The 19458-nt window shown below is 51.4% G+C and overlaps 1 protein-coding gene across 8 annotated transcripts in view; it reads left to right on the forward strand.

The window, feature by feature from the left end:
- The window catches only part of C25H16orf96 (chromosome 25 C16orf96 homolog), a 59441-nt gene that overhangs the window by 34318 nt on the left and 5665 nt on the right, over nt 1–19458 (forward strand). For 6 of the 8 annotated variants that reach the window (XM_061402491.1, XM_061402492.1, XM_061402489.1 and 3 more), the window contains 10 exons: nt 27–1311; nt 5512–5597; nt 5906–6016; nt 10295–10369; nt 11618–11782; nt 14864–14982; nt 15694–15756; nt 17094–17186; nt 18200–18380; nt 18484–18559. In XM_061402491.1, coding sequence (XP_061258475.1) covers nt 27–1311; nt 5512–5597; nt 5906–6016; nt 10295–10369; nt 11618–11782; nt 14864–14982; nt 15694–15756; nt 17094–17186; nt 18200–18380; nt 18484–18559 — 2254 coding nt within the window. The remainder of the gene's footprint in view (nt 1–26; nt 1312–5511; nt 5598–5905; nt 6017–10294; nt 10370–11617; nt 11783–14863; nt 14983–15693; nt 15757–17093; nt 17187–18199; nt 18381–18483; nt 18560–19458) is intronic. The other 2 variants (XM_061402485.1, XM_061402488.1) reach the window with 2 other exon arrangements.

A 19458-nucleotide genomic window follows, 5' to 3' on the forward strand; every position in this document is an offset into this window, starting at 1 on the left:
CACCAGCCCAGCCCCACATCCCACAGGGAGCTGCTCCACAACTGCTGGGAGACTCCGAACTGTGGCAGATCGCGGAGCTCGCCTCGGAGACCGCCGTTGCCCAGACAGCCGAGGACCGCGGAGGAGGCCGTCCCAGCCACTTCTCAGAAGCCATCCAGCACCCCAGGTTCCTAGAGACCGTCTGGCAGTACCAGGCGCCAGGGCAGCTGCTGGAGGAGGAGCCTGCCCAAACAGCTTTGCTCCTTGGGGCCGAGGGGCCAGACCAGCCCCAGGTGCCAGAGCCTGCGCCTGGGCCTGGGCCTGTGTTGGGACCCAGGCCTGCACCTGGACCTGGGCCTTCACCTGGACCTGGGCCTGCGCCTGGACCTGGGCCTTTATCTGGACCTGGGCCTGTGTTCGGACCCAGGCCTGCTCCTGGGCCTGGGCCTGCGTTCGGACCCGGGCCTGCCCCTGAATTGGAACCTGCCCTGGGCCTTCAACCCACACCATCAGGATCCTGGACTGTACCACCACAAGGCTGGCCTCCTCCCAGAGGCTTTCCCGGGACCAGCCCTGGGCCTTTCTGGGGCTTCCAGCCTGGCCTACGCCCAATGGGCTTCCCGCCTGCCAGGTTCCGGGACTTCAGGGCCCCACCCCCAGCCATGGAGCTGGGCTCAGCTTGGCCTCGTTTGCAGCAGTCCATGTACTACCCGGGAGACATGTCCAAGCTCTCTGCTCTCTCAGAAAAGGAGGAAGAATACTCCTCCGTGGAAAGGGAAGGCCCTCGGGACAGAGCCCCGAGGGCTGAGATCCCGCCAGGAGGCCTCCCTAAGGGATTCCGGTCTGCCGTTCAGCAGATGAAACCCAGCGCTGACCTCATGGCCGCGGCCGCTGCCTCCTACACCTCTGATGTGGCCACATCAGCAGCCCGGGCGGCCAAGGCCACTGCCAAGCTGATCAGGGACGCCCCTGCCACCAAATTGGCCACTGTAGCAACAGCCGCGGCCACAGCCGGGCCCTTAGGGGTCCTTGCAGAATTTCTGGGAGCGGGGCCCTCACGCGGGGCCTTCTCCGGGGCCGAGGTGGAGGACTTGCTGGAGGTGGAGGATGAGGACTTGCTCTCTCCTGCATACTCTTCTGTCTTTGTCTCTCCCGACACGGCCCTGTCCCAGGCCATGCTAGCCGCTAAACATGCCACGACCCCCGAAGACAAGAAGAAGGCCGTCAGGTATTCCATGAGCCACATAGCCCAGATGCCTGTCAGACACGACACCCTGAAAGAAGAGTTTGCCCAGCTGTCATCTAACCTGCAGCAGCGTATGACTTATCTAGGTAGGCCCGGCCTGACTCCTGGAAGGGTAACGAGGGCTCAGGCCCTCCTTGTGGCCTTTGAGAGGCACCTCCTCTCCATTGAGCTACCCCAACAAAATGTTACCATTTGGCTAATACCACCATTAGCCAACATTCCTTTGGCTTAAGAATTAATCTCTTACTAGTCTATTCTCTTACAATGAATGTACAGTGAGATCTTATCTTAAGGGAGAGGGGTAGTTACAGTCTAAAGTTGGTGCCTAAGGAGGAAAAGCACTAGCCAGAATTACTCTTGGAAATTCCCTTTCAATCGTCCATAAAACAGTACTGCCTTACAGTGTTTTGATAAGTTCAGATCACCCAGAGTTTCTAGGCGCACTGAACAGACCCCGGATGATGTGGTCAGTTTGGGATTAGGAACAATAGCTGGGCAAACATATATTTCCTTAAAGGCCAGTCATGTTCTAGGGGGCAGTAGGACCAACAGGGGGCTTCCTAGGTGGTGCTGGTGGTAAAGACCCCGCTTGCCAGTACAGGAGGCGCAAGAGTCACAGGTTCCATCCCTGGGTCAGGAAGATCCTTTGGAATAGGAAATGGCAACCCACTCCAGTATCCTTACCTGGAGAATCCCCATGGACAGAAGAGCCTGGTGGGCTACAGTCCATGGGGCTGCAGAGTTGGACACGACTGAGCACACAGGACTGATAGATTTATGCTCCCAGTTCACGCACACCATGAGCATATGTTCACTGTGGGAAATGGAGGGTGGGGAGTGGCCTACCCTAGAAGTTCTGAACCTTAAGCTTGCCTCAGCATCCCAGGGGGTCTTGGTAAGTCACAGACTGCTGGGGTTAGCCCCACATCTGGCTTGTTGATCTGGGTAGGACCCTGGACTTTCTTTTTTAACCCATTCCAGGGGATGCTGCTTATAATGCTGGTGACGCAGGGAACCCACTTTGAACTCTACTGTCCTCGCCTGTTTGAATCCTTATCTTGCTTTTGTGCTCTCTGCCAAGTGTAATAGTTGAATTAGCCCAAGTCGAATCCATATGTGGCACCACCCTTGGTGGGCAGGTGCCGTCCCACGGATCCTGAAAAAGTAGAACTTCGAGCAGCCAAAAAGATCCACGTCAATTTCTGAATCCTGGGGCACAGCTCAGGTTATGACGGTCATGAATTTAAATATAAAACAAAGTCGTAGTAGCCCAAACTCTACCTCTGACCAGCTGCCACTTTTGTTAAGAAAACTAAAGATAGCTTGTAAACGTGTCGTGGCTGCAGCTTCTCGTACCCTCCTAGCTGTGCCCTGGACATCACTTTTTGGCCTCTCCTCTGAAACGGGATATAGGGTACTTTTTGTTACCCCACTCCTTTCTTGTTAAACCTGTCTTTGCATCTTGTTGTGTGATAATACATTTCATGAACTCCCAGAAGTAAACATGCCATAGTTTTACTCAGGACCATTTCTGGAAGGGCAGTAAATTCCAGAGAGATTTCCCTAGGCCTGAGCTATCTAGTAGGATACCACAAAACTGTCAAATATCTGAAATGGGGCAAGTTCAAGTTCTCATGTGATCCAAATATAAAGTGCACACCAGGGACTTCCCTGTGGTCCAGTGGTTAAGACTTGGCCTTCCAATGCAGGGGGCATGGATTTGATCCCTGGTCAGGAAGCTAAGACCCCACATACCTCGTGGCCAAAAAAAACAAAAACGTAATACAGAAGCAACATTGTATGAAAATCAATGAAGACTTTAAAAATGGTCCACATTAAAAAAAAAAAAATCTAATCTAAAAGTGCACATTGGATATTGAGGGCTTACTACAAAAACAAAAATGTGAAATATTGTTAAACATTTTGTTGATCACATGTTAAAATGATGCTTTTTTTTTTTTTTTTTTTGGCCCTGCAGCTCCTGGGACCTTCATTCCCCATCCAGGGATTGAACCCATGCCCTCAGCAATGAATGCATGGAATCCTAACCACTGGACTGCCAGGGAATTCCCAAAATGATACTATTTTGGATTCAGTTTAGTTCAGTTCAGTTGCTCAGTCATGTCTGACTCTTTGCAACCCGATGGACTGCAGCACGCTAAGCTTCCCTGTCCATCATAAACTCCTGGAGCTTACTCAAACTCATGTCCATTGAGTCGGTGATGCCATCCAACCATCTCATCCTCTGTCGTCCCCTTCTCCTCCTGCCTTCAATCTTTCCCAGCATCAGGGTCTTTTCAAATGAGTCAGTTCTTCGCATCAGGTGGCCAAAGTATTGGAGCTTCAGTTTCAGCATCAATCCTTCCAATGAATATTCAGGACTGATTTCCTTTAGGATGGACTGGTTGGATCTCCTTGCAGTCCAAGGGACTCTCAAGAGTCTTCTCCACTACCATAGTTCAAAAGCATCAATTCTTCGGTGCTCAGCTTTCTTTATAGTCCAACTCTCACATCCATACATGACCACTGGAAAAACCAAAGCTTTGACTAGACGGACCTTTGTTGGCAAAGTAATGTCTCTGCTTTTTAATATGCTGTCTAGGTTGGTCATAACTTTCCTTCCAAGGAGCAAGCGTCTTTTAATTTCATGGCTGCAATCACCATCTGCAGTGATTTTGGAGCCCAGAAAAATAAAGTTTGTCACTATTTCCACTGTTTCCCCATCTATTTCCCCATCCCAGTGATGGGACCAGATGCCATGATTTTCGTTTTCTGAATGTTGAGTTTCAAGCCAACTTTTTCCCTCTCCTCTTTCACTTTCATCAAGAGGCTCTTTAGTTCCTCTTCACCCTCTGCCATAAGTGTGGTGTCGTCTGCATATCTGAGGTTATTGATATTTCTCCCAGCAATCTTGATTCCAGCTTGTGCTTCATCCAGCCCAGCATTTCTCATGATGTACTCTGCATATAAGGTAAATAAGCAGGGTGACAATATACAGCCTTGACATACTTCTTTCCCAATTTGGAACCAGTTTGTTGTTCCATGTCCAGTTCTAACTGTTGCTCCTTGACCTCCATACAGATTTCTCAGGAGGCAGGTCAGGTGGTCTGGTATTCCCATCTTTTTAAGAATTTTCCAGTTTGTTGTGATCCACACAGTCAAAGGCTTTGGCATAGTCAATAAAGCAGAAGTAGATGTTTTCCTGGAACTCTCTTGCTTTTTCGATGATCCAGTGGATGTTGGCAATTTGACCTCTGGTTCCTCTGCCTTTTCTAAAACCAGCTTGAACATCAGGAAGTTCACGGTTCACATACTGTTGAAGCCTGGCTTGGAGAATTTTGAGCATTACTTTTCCAGTGTGTGAGACAAGTGCAATTGTGCAGTAGTTTGAGCATTCTTTGGCATTGCCTTTCTTTGGGATTGGAATGAAAACTGACCTTTTCCAGTCCTGTGGCCACTGCTGAGTTTTCCAAATTTGCCTGCATATTGAGTGCAGCACTTTCACAGCATCATCTTTTAGGACTTGAAATAGCTCAACTGGAATTCCATCACTTCCACTAGCTTTGTTCTTAGTGATGCTTCCTAAGGCCCACTTGACTTCACGTTCCAGGATGTCTGGCTCTAGGTGAGTGATCACACCATCGTGATTATCTTGGTCGTGAAGGTCTTTTTTGTACAGTTCTTCTGTGTATTCTTGCCAGCTCTTCTTAATATCTTCTGCTTCTGTTAGGTCCATACCATTTCTGTCCTTTATTGTGTCCATCTTTGCGTGAAATGTTCCCTTGGTATCTCTAATTTTCTTGAAGAGATCTCTAGTCTTTCCCATTCTATTGTTTTCCTCTATTTCTTTGCATTGATCATTGAGAAAGGCTTTCCTATCTCTTCTTGCTATTCTTTGGAACTCTGCATTCAAATGGGTATATCCTTTTCTCCTTTGCCTTACACTTCTCTTCTTTTCTCAGCTATTTGTAAGGTCTCCTCAGATAACCGTTTTGCCTTTTTGCATTTGTTTTTCTTGGAGATGGTCTTGATCACTGCCTCCTGTACAATTTTGGATTAGAGTGGGTTAAAAAGATTTTTTAAATTAATTTCACCTGCTAATTTTTAGATTTTTCTTTTAAAAGATGTCACTAGAAAATTTTAGATGACCTCAAAGGCCCCCAAGCTCACAGCTTCCTTCTATTGGAAGACATCATCTTAGATACTTCATAACAGAAGCAGATAGAGCTCTAGAAGCATTTTTCCCCATCCCTGTCCCTGACAGCCACCCACTCCTTTGCTTTCAGCTAACATGGGAGCCTCTTCCAAGCTTGGGTCAACATTGGACATCTTGCAGGAAAAGATTGGCAACCTCCAGAAATCCAGGATGAAGGTCAGTGTCCTGGCCAGAAAAGGCATTGAGAAGATGATGGTTTGAGGTGACCGCAGAGTCCATGGCCAGAGCCAGGGCAGGTCCTGCCCTTCCAGACGAAGAAGCACCATCTGTCCCGGAGCGGAAAGAAAGCTGATCTGCTCCATCTGGGGCGGGGCTCCCAAGGTTGGGCGGCTGTACGGTTCCCCTGACAGGGTTTAGGAGGCTGTGGGCTGGAAGCTACCCCAGGCTAGTACCCTCTTCAAGTCCCTTCCCTGCCGTGGCAACCTCAAGAGAAGAGGCCTCAGATGTCTGTGTCTCCTGTGTAGGAGGAGGAACTTGAGAGAGTTTGGGGCCACCAGATCGAGATGATAAAGGACCACCACATCGTGCTGGACAGGGCAGTGAACAGGCTCCAGATTCGCCTGGATGAGTTAAAGGTCCGGAGGTCTGGGAGGCCCAGAGTGGGGAGGATTCCTCATCAGAACGTTGAGACTCTTCCCAGAGGTTTCACAGATAGCCCAAAGGCAGGGGAACCAGGGACACTCTCCTGGCATTTCACTGTGTGTGAAGTAGACAGCCACAAAAAGCAAACCAACCCCACCACCCCACCCCCACACATACACCAGAGCACCTGAACACGGTCTTTCTCGTTCACCACTGGGGTCACCCCCACCTGGCGCCGAGTGAACGAATCAGTGAATGAATAGGAGGATTTCTGGCACCAGCTGTGCATGTCTCTAACCTTTCCCCTAAACTGGCTTATTGTCTGAGCGCTCACGCCACAGGGACTGGATGGAACAGCGGCGTCTGACATGAGAAATGTGAGGACCCTGAAAAGCACCTCCCAGGGGTCACTCAGCCAGACACCTCCTCCCGTGGGCTGGCTGGGCTGCCCTGACCACCCCAGCCTGATGGTCCTCGGGACCATTCTGGTCTGAGCCTTGTCCCGGAGGCATCCCAGATCTTCAGAGAAAAGATCACCGTCCTTCCCAGTGGGGAGGAGGTGACCTTTTCTCCCGGGGGTGTAATGAGACAAAATCCCAAACAGAGCCACCTGAGGTGGTTCCTGTGGGGGCTTTCCATTCCAAGTCAGGGGCTGTTGGTGGGACGCCCTAGGATGTGGGGAGCCAGAGGGGAGGGCAGAGCTCCCCTCCCAAGGTCATCACACGGAGTGACCAAGCCAGCCTGCACAGGGCAAGTTGGACGGGAGGAAAGCTTATCGAAGGAGAGCTGATGCCCAGCCTGAGCGGAGAGGAAGGGAGCGCCAGGGCCGTGTGTGGGCACAGGATACACAGTCTTGGGCCGAGACACTTGTGAGTACTAGGATCAGGAAGTGCGCCGTCTCTTGCCAACCCTGGGCTCTTGTTTAGCCACTGCTTTTCAGAAAGGCTGGGATGCTGTGTCTAGGGACCTACTGGAACCCTTCCTGGTTGGAGACCAGGACCAGTTCATCCGGCATGTCTGATGTGGGTCCAGTACCACATCCCACTCCGCTCAGGGTAGGAGAAGGGGGCTCAGAATCTGCCTCCAGAAAGCCGTCACTGGTCCCTCGTTGAGAGAAGCTCAAGAGGAGTTTGGCCCAACAGGCTGAATGGACTAAGTCAGCCTTTGTCCAGACTTCCTTCCTGCCCCTCGTGCCAACAAGAGCTAATTGCTTCTAAAAGTGGACCCCAGAAGGATCTGGAGCGGGGCTTTGTATATAGCACACTTCATCAAATAGTTCTTAAATGAACACAGGCTGCGAATCATCAGCAGCCCCATGGAGCCCTTCCAGCAGAGAGAGGAGGGAGGCAGACACCCTCCCGGGTTCTGTTGCAGCAGCGGGGCTAGTGAAGAAACGCCGCCAACACTGCCTTCTACCTGGAAAGCTGGGAGAAAACGTTCTGGACGTAACAAGTGGCACGAGAAACCCCATCACCCCTGCGTCATTCGGCCCACGTGACTGAGCCTTCACTCCGCACCAGGCGACCTTCCAGGGTCCCGAGATACAGCGGTCAAGAAGACGGACAACGCCCGGGCCCTTCTGTGTTTCTCGCGGGGGAGTGATAGCATTTGTTTGTCTTTAATCGAAGCATGATTTACACACAGTAAAATGCCCAGGCTTGAAGCATAGCCGCTTGACTCATTTTTGCCTCTTTGTGCAGCCATGTCAGCACCATCCAGATGGAAGCATTTCCATCACCTCAGACTGCTGCTTTGGGAGCGTTTCTCACAAAGGATGCAGCAGGAAAGTGAATGAGAACAGAACTCTTTCCGACTCAGTATGGAAATGTGAACACACTATCTGCCCTTTGCAAACGGGCAGGCATCTTTTATAAGCTACAGGCTGCATTCCAGGACCTCTTTTTTTTTTTTTTTGATGTGGACCATTTTTTAAGTCTTTATTGAATTTGTTACAGTATTGCTTGTTTTATGTTTTGGTTTTTTGGCCAAGAAGCATATGGGACCACTAGCTCCCCAACCAGGGATCAAACCACACTCCCCTGCTTTGGAAGGTGAAGTCTTAACCACGGGATCAACAGGGAAATCCCCAAAACCATTCTTTTTATTTTCTTTTTTTAAAATTCCTATCGGAGTACAGTTGATTTATAATATTGTGTTAGTTTCTGCCGTACAGCCAAGTGAATCAGTTATATACATCCAAAGCTGTTCTTGGAACAATCAGTGATATCCAAGGCTCTGGCTGGGTGCAGGAGAGGACTGATACGAGAGGTGACATGTATCGAATGCTAACCCTTCTAGGAAGATGCCATTTCTAGTCCCCTCGGCTTCCTCGGAGCAGGAGTGATATTAATGCCATTTGAGCAAGGAGGAAACAGATTCAGGCAGAGTAACCAGCCGGTTGGGAGGCGGCCTTCCGTTGTGGTTAGATAGGCCTGGGTTTCAATCCCGATTCTGCCACTTACTGGGCTTTCTGTGGCTGCTGTAACATATAACCACAAACCATGTGACTTAAAACTAGAGACATGTACTCTTCCCAATTCTTGGAGGCTGAAAGCCCTGAACCAAGGTCCTGGCGGGCCCTCGCGCTGTCTGAAGGCTTCAGGGGGGATCCTTCTTGGCCTCTCCTAGCTTCTAGCAGCTCCAGGTGTTCCTTGGTTTGTAGACGCATCGCTCGAGTCTCTGCCTCCATTGTCACGTGACCTTCTTCTTTGTTTCTTCACGTGGCCTCCTCATCCATGTGTGAGCACATCTTAACTGATTTCACCTGCGAAGAGCCATTTCCAAATAAGGCCACGTTCACAGGTTCTGGGAAGGTGTAAATTCTGGGAAGGACCTTAGTCTACCCCGTGCATGGGTAACCCTGGCAGTGGAAGTTAGAGGGTCCCATCTTCTCTATATTTCTAGATTTTAATTAGGATCAGCCAAATGGGGCTCTAAGTGTTCTTGTCAGGCCTGATGACTCCAGAAGGTCAGCTCCCCACTAACGTGGGGTTGGAGGAAAAAGCCTGACTCCAGGCAGGGCAGGAGCTCCCGTCCCCACCTCCACCACCTGTACTAGACTTTGAGACCCACCTGGGCGCAAGGTGATGTGAAGAAGCTTTGTGTTAATTAAAATTAGGTTTGTCTTCAAATAACATAAACCCCCCAAATAGCTGACTTAAGTCATAAGTGTATTTCTCTTTTGTTTTTTGTTGTTAGTCGCTCAGTCATGTCTGACTGTTTGCGACCCCAATGGACTGTAGCCCACCAAGTTCCTCTGTTCATGGCATTCCCCAGGCAAGAATATTGGAGTGGATTGCCATTTCCTTCTCTAGGGGATCTTCCTGACCCAGGGATGGAGCCTGCATGTCCTGCCTTGACAGGCGGGTTCTTTACCACTGAACTACCAGGGAAACCCCGTATTTCTCTTTTATGTTCAAGAAACTCAGAGCTGGTATAGAGCTCCTTGGTGTGTGACTTCTGTTCACAAGGTCACCTCATGGTCCAAGACAGCTGCTGGTGCTCCAATGATTTAACTCTGTGTCTAAGCCAGCAGTGAAGAGAACAGCTACCCACTTCCATTTATACTTCAGTGGTCACATCAAGCTATAAAGGAGGCTGTGAAATACAGTCATGATTCTGGGTGGCCAGATGCCAGCTGAAAGATGGGGGTTCTGTTTCTGAGAGTGAAAGGGAGACCAGATATGAAGGGAGAAGAAGAAGCCTATTTCCAGTTTTGGAGGGAGAGTGACCTCCCCCACTGCTGGGGACATGGCCCAGTAGATCGAGGCTCTTCCCAACAGGGAAGCTGGCTGCTCCTGTCGTGTGGAGGGTCCAGTCAGTGGAGATAGGGCAGAATTGATGCAGGGAATTGGTTCTTTGTGGAGTCATGGGGGTGGGAAGTGAGGGTTTTCGCCTGACACGGGGCACAGTGCGTGTCGCATATAAGTGCTTGCTTGATGTAGAGACTCCATTACAGATCAGAAGAGATGCGCTTGCCTCAAACATCTAGGGGCCCAAAGCATCAGCTCTGGTTTGTGCGTTCCTTCCTCCAGTCTTCCTTCCTTTCCTGTGTCGCAGAGTTCTATGATGCCACCCCCAAGGGGACAGGTTGTCCCGAGCCCCCGTTCCTTCCCTTTTGATCTGGAAACCTGGAGCTCAAGCCTTTCCCTGTGCCAGCCCGCCTGCTGTCCACCCCGCCCCACTGCTCCCTTCCTAGGGCGGAGGCTGAAGGCAGAGGCTGTCCTCAGGACCCCTGAGGACGACTGACATCCCTCCGCCTCTGTTCTTAGGTTGTCTATGCTCAACTAAGAAACCTAGAAATGTACAAGGCAGACCGAAATGAGATGGAGCAGGAGTTGAAAGAGGTGAGTGAGCAGAGACTCCTCTCCCCTACTCCATCCCTGACCCCGAGCCCGGCTCTCCCACTGAGGGAAATGGAATCATCCAGCCAGCACGAAGCCAGGCACACAGACTTCCCAAGCTTCCATCCACCTTTATCATATAGAAAATCCGGGGGAAGTTCTCAAAAGTTGTCCCACCAGTTCTAATTGTCAGCGACTCAGGATTAGTGACAATTTTTTAAACTGAAGTTTAGTTGTTTTACAATGTTAATTACTGCTGTACAGCAAAGCGATGCACACAGTGAAAGTGTTAGACACGCAGTCGTGTCTGTCTCTCTGTGACTCCGTGGACTGTAGCCCACCAGGCTCCTCTGTCCATGGGATTCTCCAGGCAAGAATATTGGAGTGGGTTCCCGTTCCCTTCTGCAAGGGATCCTCCCAACCCAGGGACTGAACCCAGGCCTCCTGCATTGCAGGCAAGTTCTTTACCATCTAAGTCACCAGGGAAGCCCAATGTACATGGTATATATACATGTATATGCATTCTTTTCCATTATGGTTTATCCCAGGATATTGAATATAGTTCTCTGTGCTATACGGTAGAGCCTTGTTGTTTATCCATCCTATGTATAAAAGCTTACATCTGCTAACTCCAACCTCCAACTCCGTCTTTCTCCCGACCCCTCCCCCAGCAACCACCAGTCTTTCCCTGTGTCTGTGATGCTGTTTCTGTTTCACAGACAGCTTCATTCATGTCATGCTTCAGATTCCACATGTAAATGATGTCATGTGGTGCCTGTCCTTCTCTTTCTGGCTTAATTCACTTAGTATGCTGATCTCTAGCTGCATCCGTGTTGCTGCAAATGGCATTATTTTGTTCTTCTTTATGGCCAAGTCATATTCCATGCCACACACACCACATCTTTATCCATTCATCTGTTGATTTTGGTCGTTCATTTTAGTTGTTTCTATGTCTTGGCTATTGTGAATAGTGCTGCTATGAACACAGGCCTGCATGTATCTTTCTGAATTATAGTTTGTGTCAATTTGTTAAGTGAACTTAAAAACCATACCTCAACTTCCCCATCACAGGAAAACCCTGGCTTTGATCTAATAGCTGTGTTTGAGCCGGACCCCAAGGTTGAATTTAAGCCAAGGCTGGGTATCCAGGGTCCCTATCTAGAACAACTGACCAAAGTGATCTGACCTCCCCAAGATCCCCTCTTCTCCCACCCCCACAGCCCTGCCTCCCTGAGTCCCATCTCTCCCCAGAAGGCCGACAAGAGCTCCCTGGCAGGCAAGGCAAGCCGGGCTGACCTGGACACGGTGGCCACGCAGCTGAATGAAATGATTCAGGGCATGCTCTTCAGGGTGGTTGCCAATGAGGATGACTGGAAGAAGGCTGTGGAGCAGTTGGACAAAGAAGTACGTACCAAGGTGAGGAGCTCTGTATTAATCACCACCTCCTGCATAACAAACGACCCTGAAATTTAGTGCCTTAAGACAGCAACGTTCAAAGTTTCTGAGGGTCAGGAATTTGGGAGCAGCTTACTGGGTGGCTCAGGGCCTCCCACAAGGCTGCAGTCAGGGTGTCGTCCAGGGCCCGCGTCGTCCAGAGGCTTGACTGGGGCTGGAAGAGCCACTTCCAAGATAGCACCCTCACATAGCTGTGAGCAAGACTTGGCACTTCCTCATCACGCGGTGGCCTCCTTAGGGCTGCTTGAGCAGCCTCACAACACGGCAACGAGTGTTCCCCCCGCCAGGAGCATATGATCCAAGAGAGCAAGACAGAAGCTGCAATGTCTTCTCTGACTTAGCCACAGAAGTCACACTCCATCACTTCTGTAATGTCCTGTTGGTTACACAGGTCAGACCTGTTCAGTGTGATAGTCGGGGAGCGTGTGGGACATTGACCACCATAGTACTCCTCTCTGGACAAGCAAAGGGACGTGGCGGGCAGAGGGAGCGTCCTGCTGGTCATTTATTTATCCATTCATCATTTAAGGACCACCTGTGTTGAGCCAGACCCTGGGGAAACGTTGATAAGGAGTCATAGCCTTCATTTGTACCGTCCACTAGAGAGACAAGATAAGTCAGGCTAACCCCTTCCATGCTGTGTGGTTCCTGCAGCTGGTGTGACTGGTGTGGATAAAAGCACTGGGGTTTAGAATCAGGCACTTGGGGTCTGAGTCCCAGCCCTGCTGTGATCAGCATTGTGTCCTGAGTTACAGAACCTGTTCAAGTCTTGGTTTTCTCATCTGTAAAGTGAGGAGTTATTCACTCATCATCCACCTATTGGGTACCTCTAGTTAAGAAGGATACGACGATAAGCAAAACAGATACGGGACACACTTGTCGTAAAAATCATACAAATCCGTGCAGAATTACAGCTGAAGTAACTCAGTTATCTGCAGAACCACTGACCTGTTTTTCTCCCATAATTCCATGGCAGGGTGAAAAAAAGTGGGACAGAAACTGCTCTAGATTGAAAGAGTCTCAGGAGTCACAACAACCAAATGCAATACATGAGGAGACTTCCCATGTTTCAGTTGCTCCAACTCTGAAAATTGGCTGGAAATTAGATCAAATTCAGGCATGAGTGCTCATTATGTTAGGTGGGATAATGGTACTGCAGTCATATAAGAAAATCACTAAAATATTTGGGTGGAATGTTGTGATTTCTATAACTTAAAGGAAAAACCAACACTGCATCAATTCCTTGGAGGTCAGGGTTAGGACTCTGCACTTCCACTGTAGGGGTTCGATCCCTGGTCTGGGGACTAAGATCCGGCAAGCTGCACAGCACAGCTGAATAGAGAGGGGGGAAAAAAAAGGGCAGATGGAGCAATATGTTAATAATGACTAAATCTACATAGTGGGTATTTCAGGGTTCATGATTCTAGTCTTTTTCCTCTCTATGTGTCTAAATTTTTTTCCTGATTGAAAGCTTTTCTGTTGTTTGTTGGTTTAAGTGGCCCTGCCCTCACTGCTCTCCTTTTCTTTGTGTATTTTTCATTGTGGGAACATTCACGTGACATAAAATCAACCACTGACAATTTTCAGGTGATGAATCCCGTGGCATTTGTTACTCACAGTGTTGTGTTAGCACCACCTCTCTCTGGTTCTGGCACATTTCCATCCCCCCAGAAGGAGACCCCAGACCCGTGAGGCAGTGACCCCTCACTCCCCCTTCCCCCAGCCCCTGGAAGCCACTAATCTACTCTCTGGATTGGCCAATTTGGGACATTTCATATAAATGAGTCACACAGCATGTGACCTTTAGTGTCTGGTTTCTTGCACTCAGCATCATGTTTTCAAGGTTCACCATGTTGCAACATGGGTTTCCCTGATGGCTTAGATGGTAAAGAATCTGCCTGCTATGCCAGAGACCCGGGTTTGATCCCAGGATCGGGAAGATGCCCTGGAGAAGGGAATGGCAACCCACTCCAGTATACTTGCCTGGAGAATCCCATAAACAGAGGCGCCTTGCAGGCTACAGTCCATGGGTTTGCAAAGAGTTAAGACATGACTGAGTAACTAACATTCACATGTTGTCACATAAATCAGAAGTTCATTTTTTCCCATGACTGAATAACATGGGCAGACAGACAGACCGCATTTTGTTTGTTCATCTGCTGACGGACACGGGTTATTTCCACCTTTGGACTCTTGTGAATAATGCTGCTATGAACATTCGTGAGTAAGTTTTTGTTTGAAGACCTGTTTCCCGTGACTTTGGGTAGATACCCAGGAGTGGTCATTTATTTATCCATTCATCATTTAATGATCACCTGTGTTCGTTTAGTGATCACCAGGAGTGGAATTGCTGGGTCGTATGGTAATTCCATGTTTAACTTTTTGTAGGGGTAATATATTGTGATGTCTGTGATTATTCTTACATGATTCAGAAAACAAACACTTACATACATATGGACAGATAAAGAAGACATTGTGAAATGTTAAGAATTGGTGAATTTAAGTGGATATAGGAGTGTTCTTTGGACTATTCTTGCAACTTGTGTATAGTTTTGGTCTGTGTGTGTGTGTGTAGTTTTAAAAGACTGTAGTTGGTCTTGGTTGCAGCACTCAGGATTTTCATCGCATCATATGAGATCTTTCATTGCGGTGCACAGATTCTCTAGGTGTGGCTTGCAGGCTTAGTTGCTTAGCTGCACCGTGGCATGGGGGATCTTAGTTCCCTGACCAGGGATCGAACCTGCATCCCCTGCATTGCAAGGCAGATTCTTAACCACTGGGCCACTAGGGAAGTCCACAACCACCTCACTTTTCTTGGTCAATCTTGCTTATTGTTGTTTAGTTGCTAAGTCGTGTCCAACTCTTTTGGGACCCCGTGGACTGTAGCCCTCCAGGTTCCTCTGTCCATGGGATTTCCCAGGCAGGACTACTGGAGTGAGTTGCCGTCAATCTTGTTACTCTCTCTATAACTTTGCAGGTTGCTGGAGGGAGGCGGAGTGTTTACTTAATTGACTAAACACTCTTCCCTTTGGCTTTTGGCAGCTGGTTCCCAGCGATTTGGATGATCTGAAGAAAGACATGGACGAGGTCTGGAAAGTTGTCAGGAAGCTGCTGATTGAAGGCTTCCATTTTGACCCCGACAATGCTGCCGGCTTTAGGAGGTGAGTTCCTCCAGAGGCGGGGTCCCCTGCAGCCCTTGCAGCTCCCAGAGGCTGCACGGCCCTCCCTCCAGAGAGGAAATGAGAGAGGTTTCCCGGCAGATTCTGGACTCTGGGAGGAAGGACTCAGACCTGTAAACCCGGGGAGGGGGGATGTGGGGTTTCCCAGTGGAGGGAGAGATGAGGCAGAGAGCACCAGAGCTCGGAGATGGGCCTCCCTGGCCTGGGCTCCACGTTCTTTCATGAGGAAACAGAGGGTCAGAGAGGGAGGGGGCCCCTGCGAGGCCACTCAGGGAGCTTGGGCAGACCTGGAACTAGAGCCAGGCCCCCACCCCATCCAGACAGAGCCCCCGGCAGAGGGACCCGATCTTCTTGGGGGGCTCCTGTCCTCAGGTCACCCCTCATGCCCTCCAGTGTCCCACCGTGAAGGGTCGCTCTCCCCGGTTGAGAAGGCCTCCACTGTGTTTGGGGCGAGGAGAGAAACTACAACCACTTTTATCCCCCACTGAGGCCCCAAGTGGCCCCACGTGACGGTCAGCTGGGGCCAGTGGAGCTGAGCTGAGCCAGGCCAGGCCAGAAGGAGTGGGATCTGGGGGGAAGCCCTGGCCCTGAGGCACGGACGGACCTGCAGCCTCCCCCAAGCACTGCCCAGGGCAGGGGTGGCCTCATGGGGCCCAGCCGGGGCGGCGGCTGACGGAGTGGGGTGTCTTCCAGGAAACTGTTTGAGCGGGTGAAATGCATCTCCTGCAACCGGCCCGTGGAGATGATGACCAGCCCGTGAGTACTGCGGGGGTGGTCGGGGACGGGAACATCCATGCACACCGTTCTGTGCACACGATCCCATTAGCTCCCTGGGCAGTACTGTGCCCCTCCCTTCCCCAGTCCCGTCTGCTGCCCACTGTGTCCAGGAACAGGGTGGACTCCAGAGGAAAAGGGTAAGAGGAAGCTCGGGGAAAGCTGAACCCTGTAGGACTTCCCTGCACATGTTTTTATAGTCTAATACTTTATGTATTGAGGTGAAATTCACATACAAAATCAGCCATTTTAAAGTGGAAAACTCAGTGGGATTTAGTGCACGTGTGTGCATGCTAAGTGGCTTCAGTCATGTCCGATTCTTTGCGACCCTATGGACTGTAACCTGCCAAGGTCTTCTGTCCATGGGATTTTCTAGGCAAGAATACTGGAGTGGGTTACCATTCTCTCTTCCAGAGGGTCTTCCCAACCCAGGGATCTAACCCTGGTCTCTTATGTCTCCTGCATTGGTAGGTGGGTTCTTTACCACTAGCGCCACCTGGGAAACCCAAATGAAAGTGTAAGTCTCTCGGTCGTGTCTGACTGTGACCACATGGACTGTAGCCCGCCAGGCTCCTCTGTCCATCAAATTCTACAGGCAAGAATACTGGAGTGGGTAGTCATTCCCTTCTCCAGGGAATCTTCCTGACCCAGGGATCAAACTGGGGCCTCCTGCATTGCAGGAGGATTCTTTACCATCTGAGGGAAGCCCATTCACCTCAAATTCCAAAATATTTTCATCTCCCCACCACTCAGATCAAGATGTAGAACAGTTCCAGCTCCTCAGAAGGCTGATGCTTTAATTTTTTGTGATGAGGTCAAATACACATAATATAAATTAACCGTTTTAAAGTGAACAGTTCAGGGACTTCCCTGGCTATCCTGTGGTTAAGATTCCTTGCTTCCATTACAGGGAAGGGTCACAAATTTGATCCCAGGTCGAGGAATTAAGATCCCACGTGCTGGGTGTTGTGGCCTAAGAAAAAAAAAAGAAAGTGAACAGTTCAGGGACATTTAGTACAATGACAATATGGCCCAACCCCAAAAGGAAACCCCGTGCCCATCTGCAGTCACTTTACATTCTCCTCCGCTGAACCCATGGCATCCTCCAACCCACGTCCCATTTCTAGGACTCACCCGTTCTGAGTTTTCCTTTTATCATCAGAACAGTTGTTCTCAATGACCTACGAAGAGGATGGTGGCCCCATGCTGTGGATCTTTCTGGAGGAAAGGCCATGTTTGAGGGTGGGCTTCCAGGAGGAGGTGGGAGCCGGGCCCTCTGCTGGCCACGTGCACCCCCCCTTTGCTCTTGTCCTCCACAGGCAACTCATCACCATTCGCAACACCCACCTGCTGCCATGGCTGCGGCCGGCCAGCGCCAACAGCTACGAGTACCTGCAGCGCCAACAGATGAGGTGAGCAGGTAGGGGTCCGGGCGCAAACTGCAGTCCCAAGACGCAAAGACTGTCCAGGGCACCGCAGCCATCTGTGAGGGACACTGTCCCGGGTGGTGGGGCTGCAGACGGGTGCGTGAGATACTCACGGGGAGAAGAACGAACAGGTTCTCAGGCGTCTGTTGTGGACCAAGAACTGTTAGGTGAGGGAGGGTCTCAAACCTCACACGCCCCTGTGAGTGAGGTTGACAGACTGGCTTCCTGCTGGAAGAAGTGAGTCATGACCCCTCGGGGTCCTCGGGGGGCTTCCCGTGATTGGGCAGTCTCTGTGCCAAGTGCTATGATAGTTCGGACCTCATTGAAACCTTACACTTTCCCTTTGAGGTCATTCTGCTATCATCCTATTTCACAGTTGAAGAAACTGAGGGTCAGAGAGTTTCAGCCACCGGCCTGAGGTCACAGCTAGCGTATGGCAGGCCTGGCACCTCAACCTTCATGTTTCTCTGCCCCCCGGCCGGCCCCCTAGCCCCAGCCCCGCTCCTCAGCCCCTGACACCCCATGGCTTCATGAGTGCTTCTGACACCTGGGCCCCTAGGCTCGAGGGTGGGGAGTGATAGCTGGACAGCAGCCACGGCCACGTGAAGGTGAGGGGCCTGGGGGCCTGTGCCTGATGCCCCCTTCCCTCGCCTGACTCTTGAGATGAGAGGTTAAGAGGGACGGGTGGTCCAGTGATTAAGACTTAGCCCTTCCAATGCCAGGGGCTTGGGTTTGATCCCTGGTCTGGGAACTAAGATCCCACCTGCCCCACAGTGTGATCAAAAAAAAAAAAAAAGAGGTTAAGAGCCTGCTCTTGGCAGGCCAGACCAGGGCCCCAGGTCTCGGGGAACACAGCTCTCAATTTCTGCTCTCTGCCCCAACGGTGTCTGTCTGTCCAGAGTTCCCCGGCTATTGGCCAGGCCCTGGGACCCAACCTGAGGCTCCTCTGGGGCGGAGGTGCCTCCAGGTAGCTGCTGACCCCCCTGTCCTGCCCCCAGGGAACAACAGCAGCTGCAGAAACTGCAGAACCTCGGAGTCCCTGAGAGGAGCCTAGACTCACTGGGCCCCCCGCAGGACTGGGGTGATGGCCCCAGAAACGACACCAACCTCGAGTTCAAGCCATACGGCTTGTCGACAGTCTACCCCTATGGGGACCCTGAGTTGTTGGACTATGACTCTGTGAGTCAGGCCACAGCCCCTGGAGGTGGGTGACCCCCGGGGAGGCGGGCCCTGCTGCCCCTGTGGACACTCCCTGACCTGGGGCCTGGGCTGCCTTAACCAGGCCGAGGTGGACCTCCTGGGAGTGGACGGGATCCTGTACAAGGGCCGAATGACCAGTGCGGAGAAGGAGCTGGCAGGTGAGGAGCGTCAGCCTGCCTGGGCACCCCTGCCTGGGGTCTGCCTTTGCTGGGCAGCCTGAGGCCCCGTGTGAGACAGGTGGGACCCAGAGCTGGCAACACCTGTGACGGGGGCTCTTCACATAGACGCTGGCAAACGTGGCTCCAGGCGTGTACTGGGGAGTGGCTGGGGAAGGGCACCAGAGGGCCTCCCTGGAGTGCTGGGTACGATGGGAGAGTCGTGACAGGGACACTGGTCCAAGGGAGAGGTCCCAGGCTGTTGTCCCGAGGCCTCAGAAAAGGGAAGAGAGCTTCGCTGGATGAAGGAATCAGCTGGGACGAGAGTGCTCTGGGGAGGGGGTACGGGCAATAGCAGCCGCAAAGGAGCTGTGCTGGGTGCGAGGCAGGCCCGGCTGGGAACTCAGGAAGGTGACTCTACCTGGGCCGGGGTCGGGCGTGATGAGGAGAAGACAAGGACAGGCCGGGAGGCCTGTGTCCGGACTGTCACAGGTCAGGGAGGGCTGGGCCCAAGGGAGACGGGGAATGAGTCACTCCGGTTGCTGCACCATTGTGGCTCTGGCTCCAGCTGGCTCTGGCTGGGGACCCTGGGGACTCAGCTCCAGCACCGGGCCAGAAGCACCCAAAGGGGCACCTTCTCTGTGCCTTTGAGGTTCCCCTGTCTGGGAAGAGGGGCTCCACACACTGCCCTAGTGGGGTTCGTCCAGGAGCCACAGAGTCCCGGCTGTGGTGTCCCCCATCACCCCATTTGCCTCCACTGACTTGAGAACAAGCATGAGACACCTAAGCCCTGGTGTGCGGGAGAAGACTGCGGCCTGCTTTAGTGCCCTGGGGCCGCAACAGACGTCCACCGGCTGGGCGCCTGGAGAGGACAGCAGTGAGCTCTCTCAGTTAGGAGGCCA

Source organism: Bos javanicus, chromosome 25 (assembly GCF_032452875.1).
Source record: "Bos javanicus breed banteng chromosome 25, ARS-OSU_banteng_1.0, whole genome shotgun sequence".
In the NCBI taxonomy this organism is placed as follows: domain Eukaryota; kingdom Metazoa; phylum Chordata; class Mammalia; order Artiodactyla; family Bovidae; genus Bos; species Bos javanicus.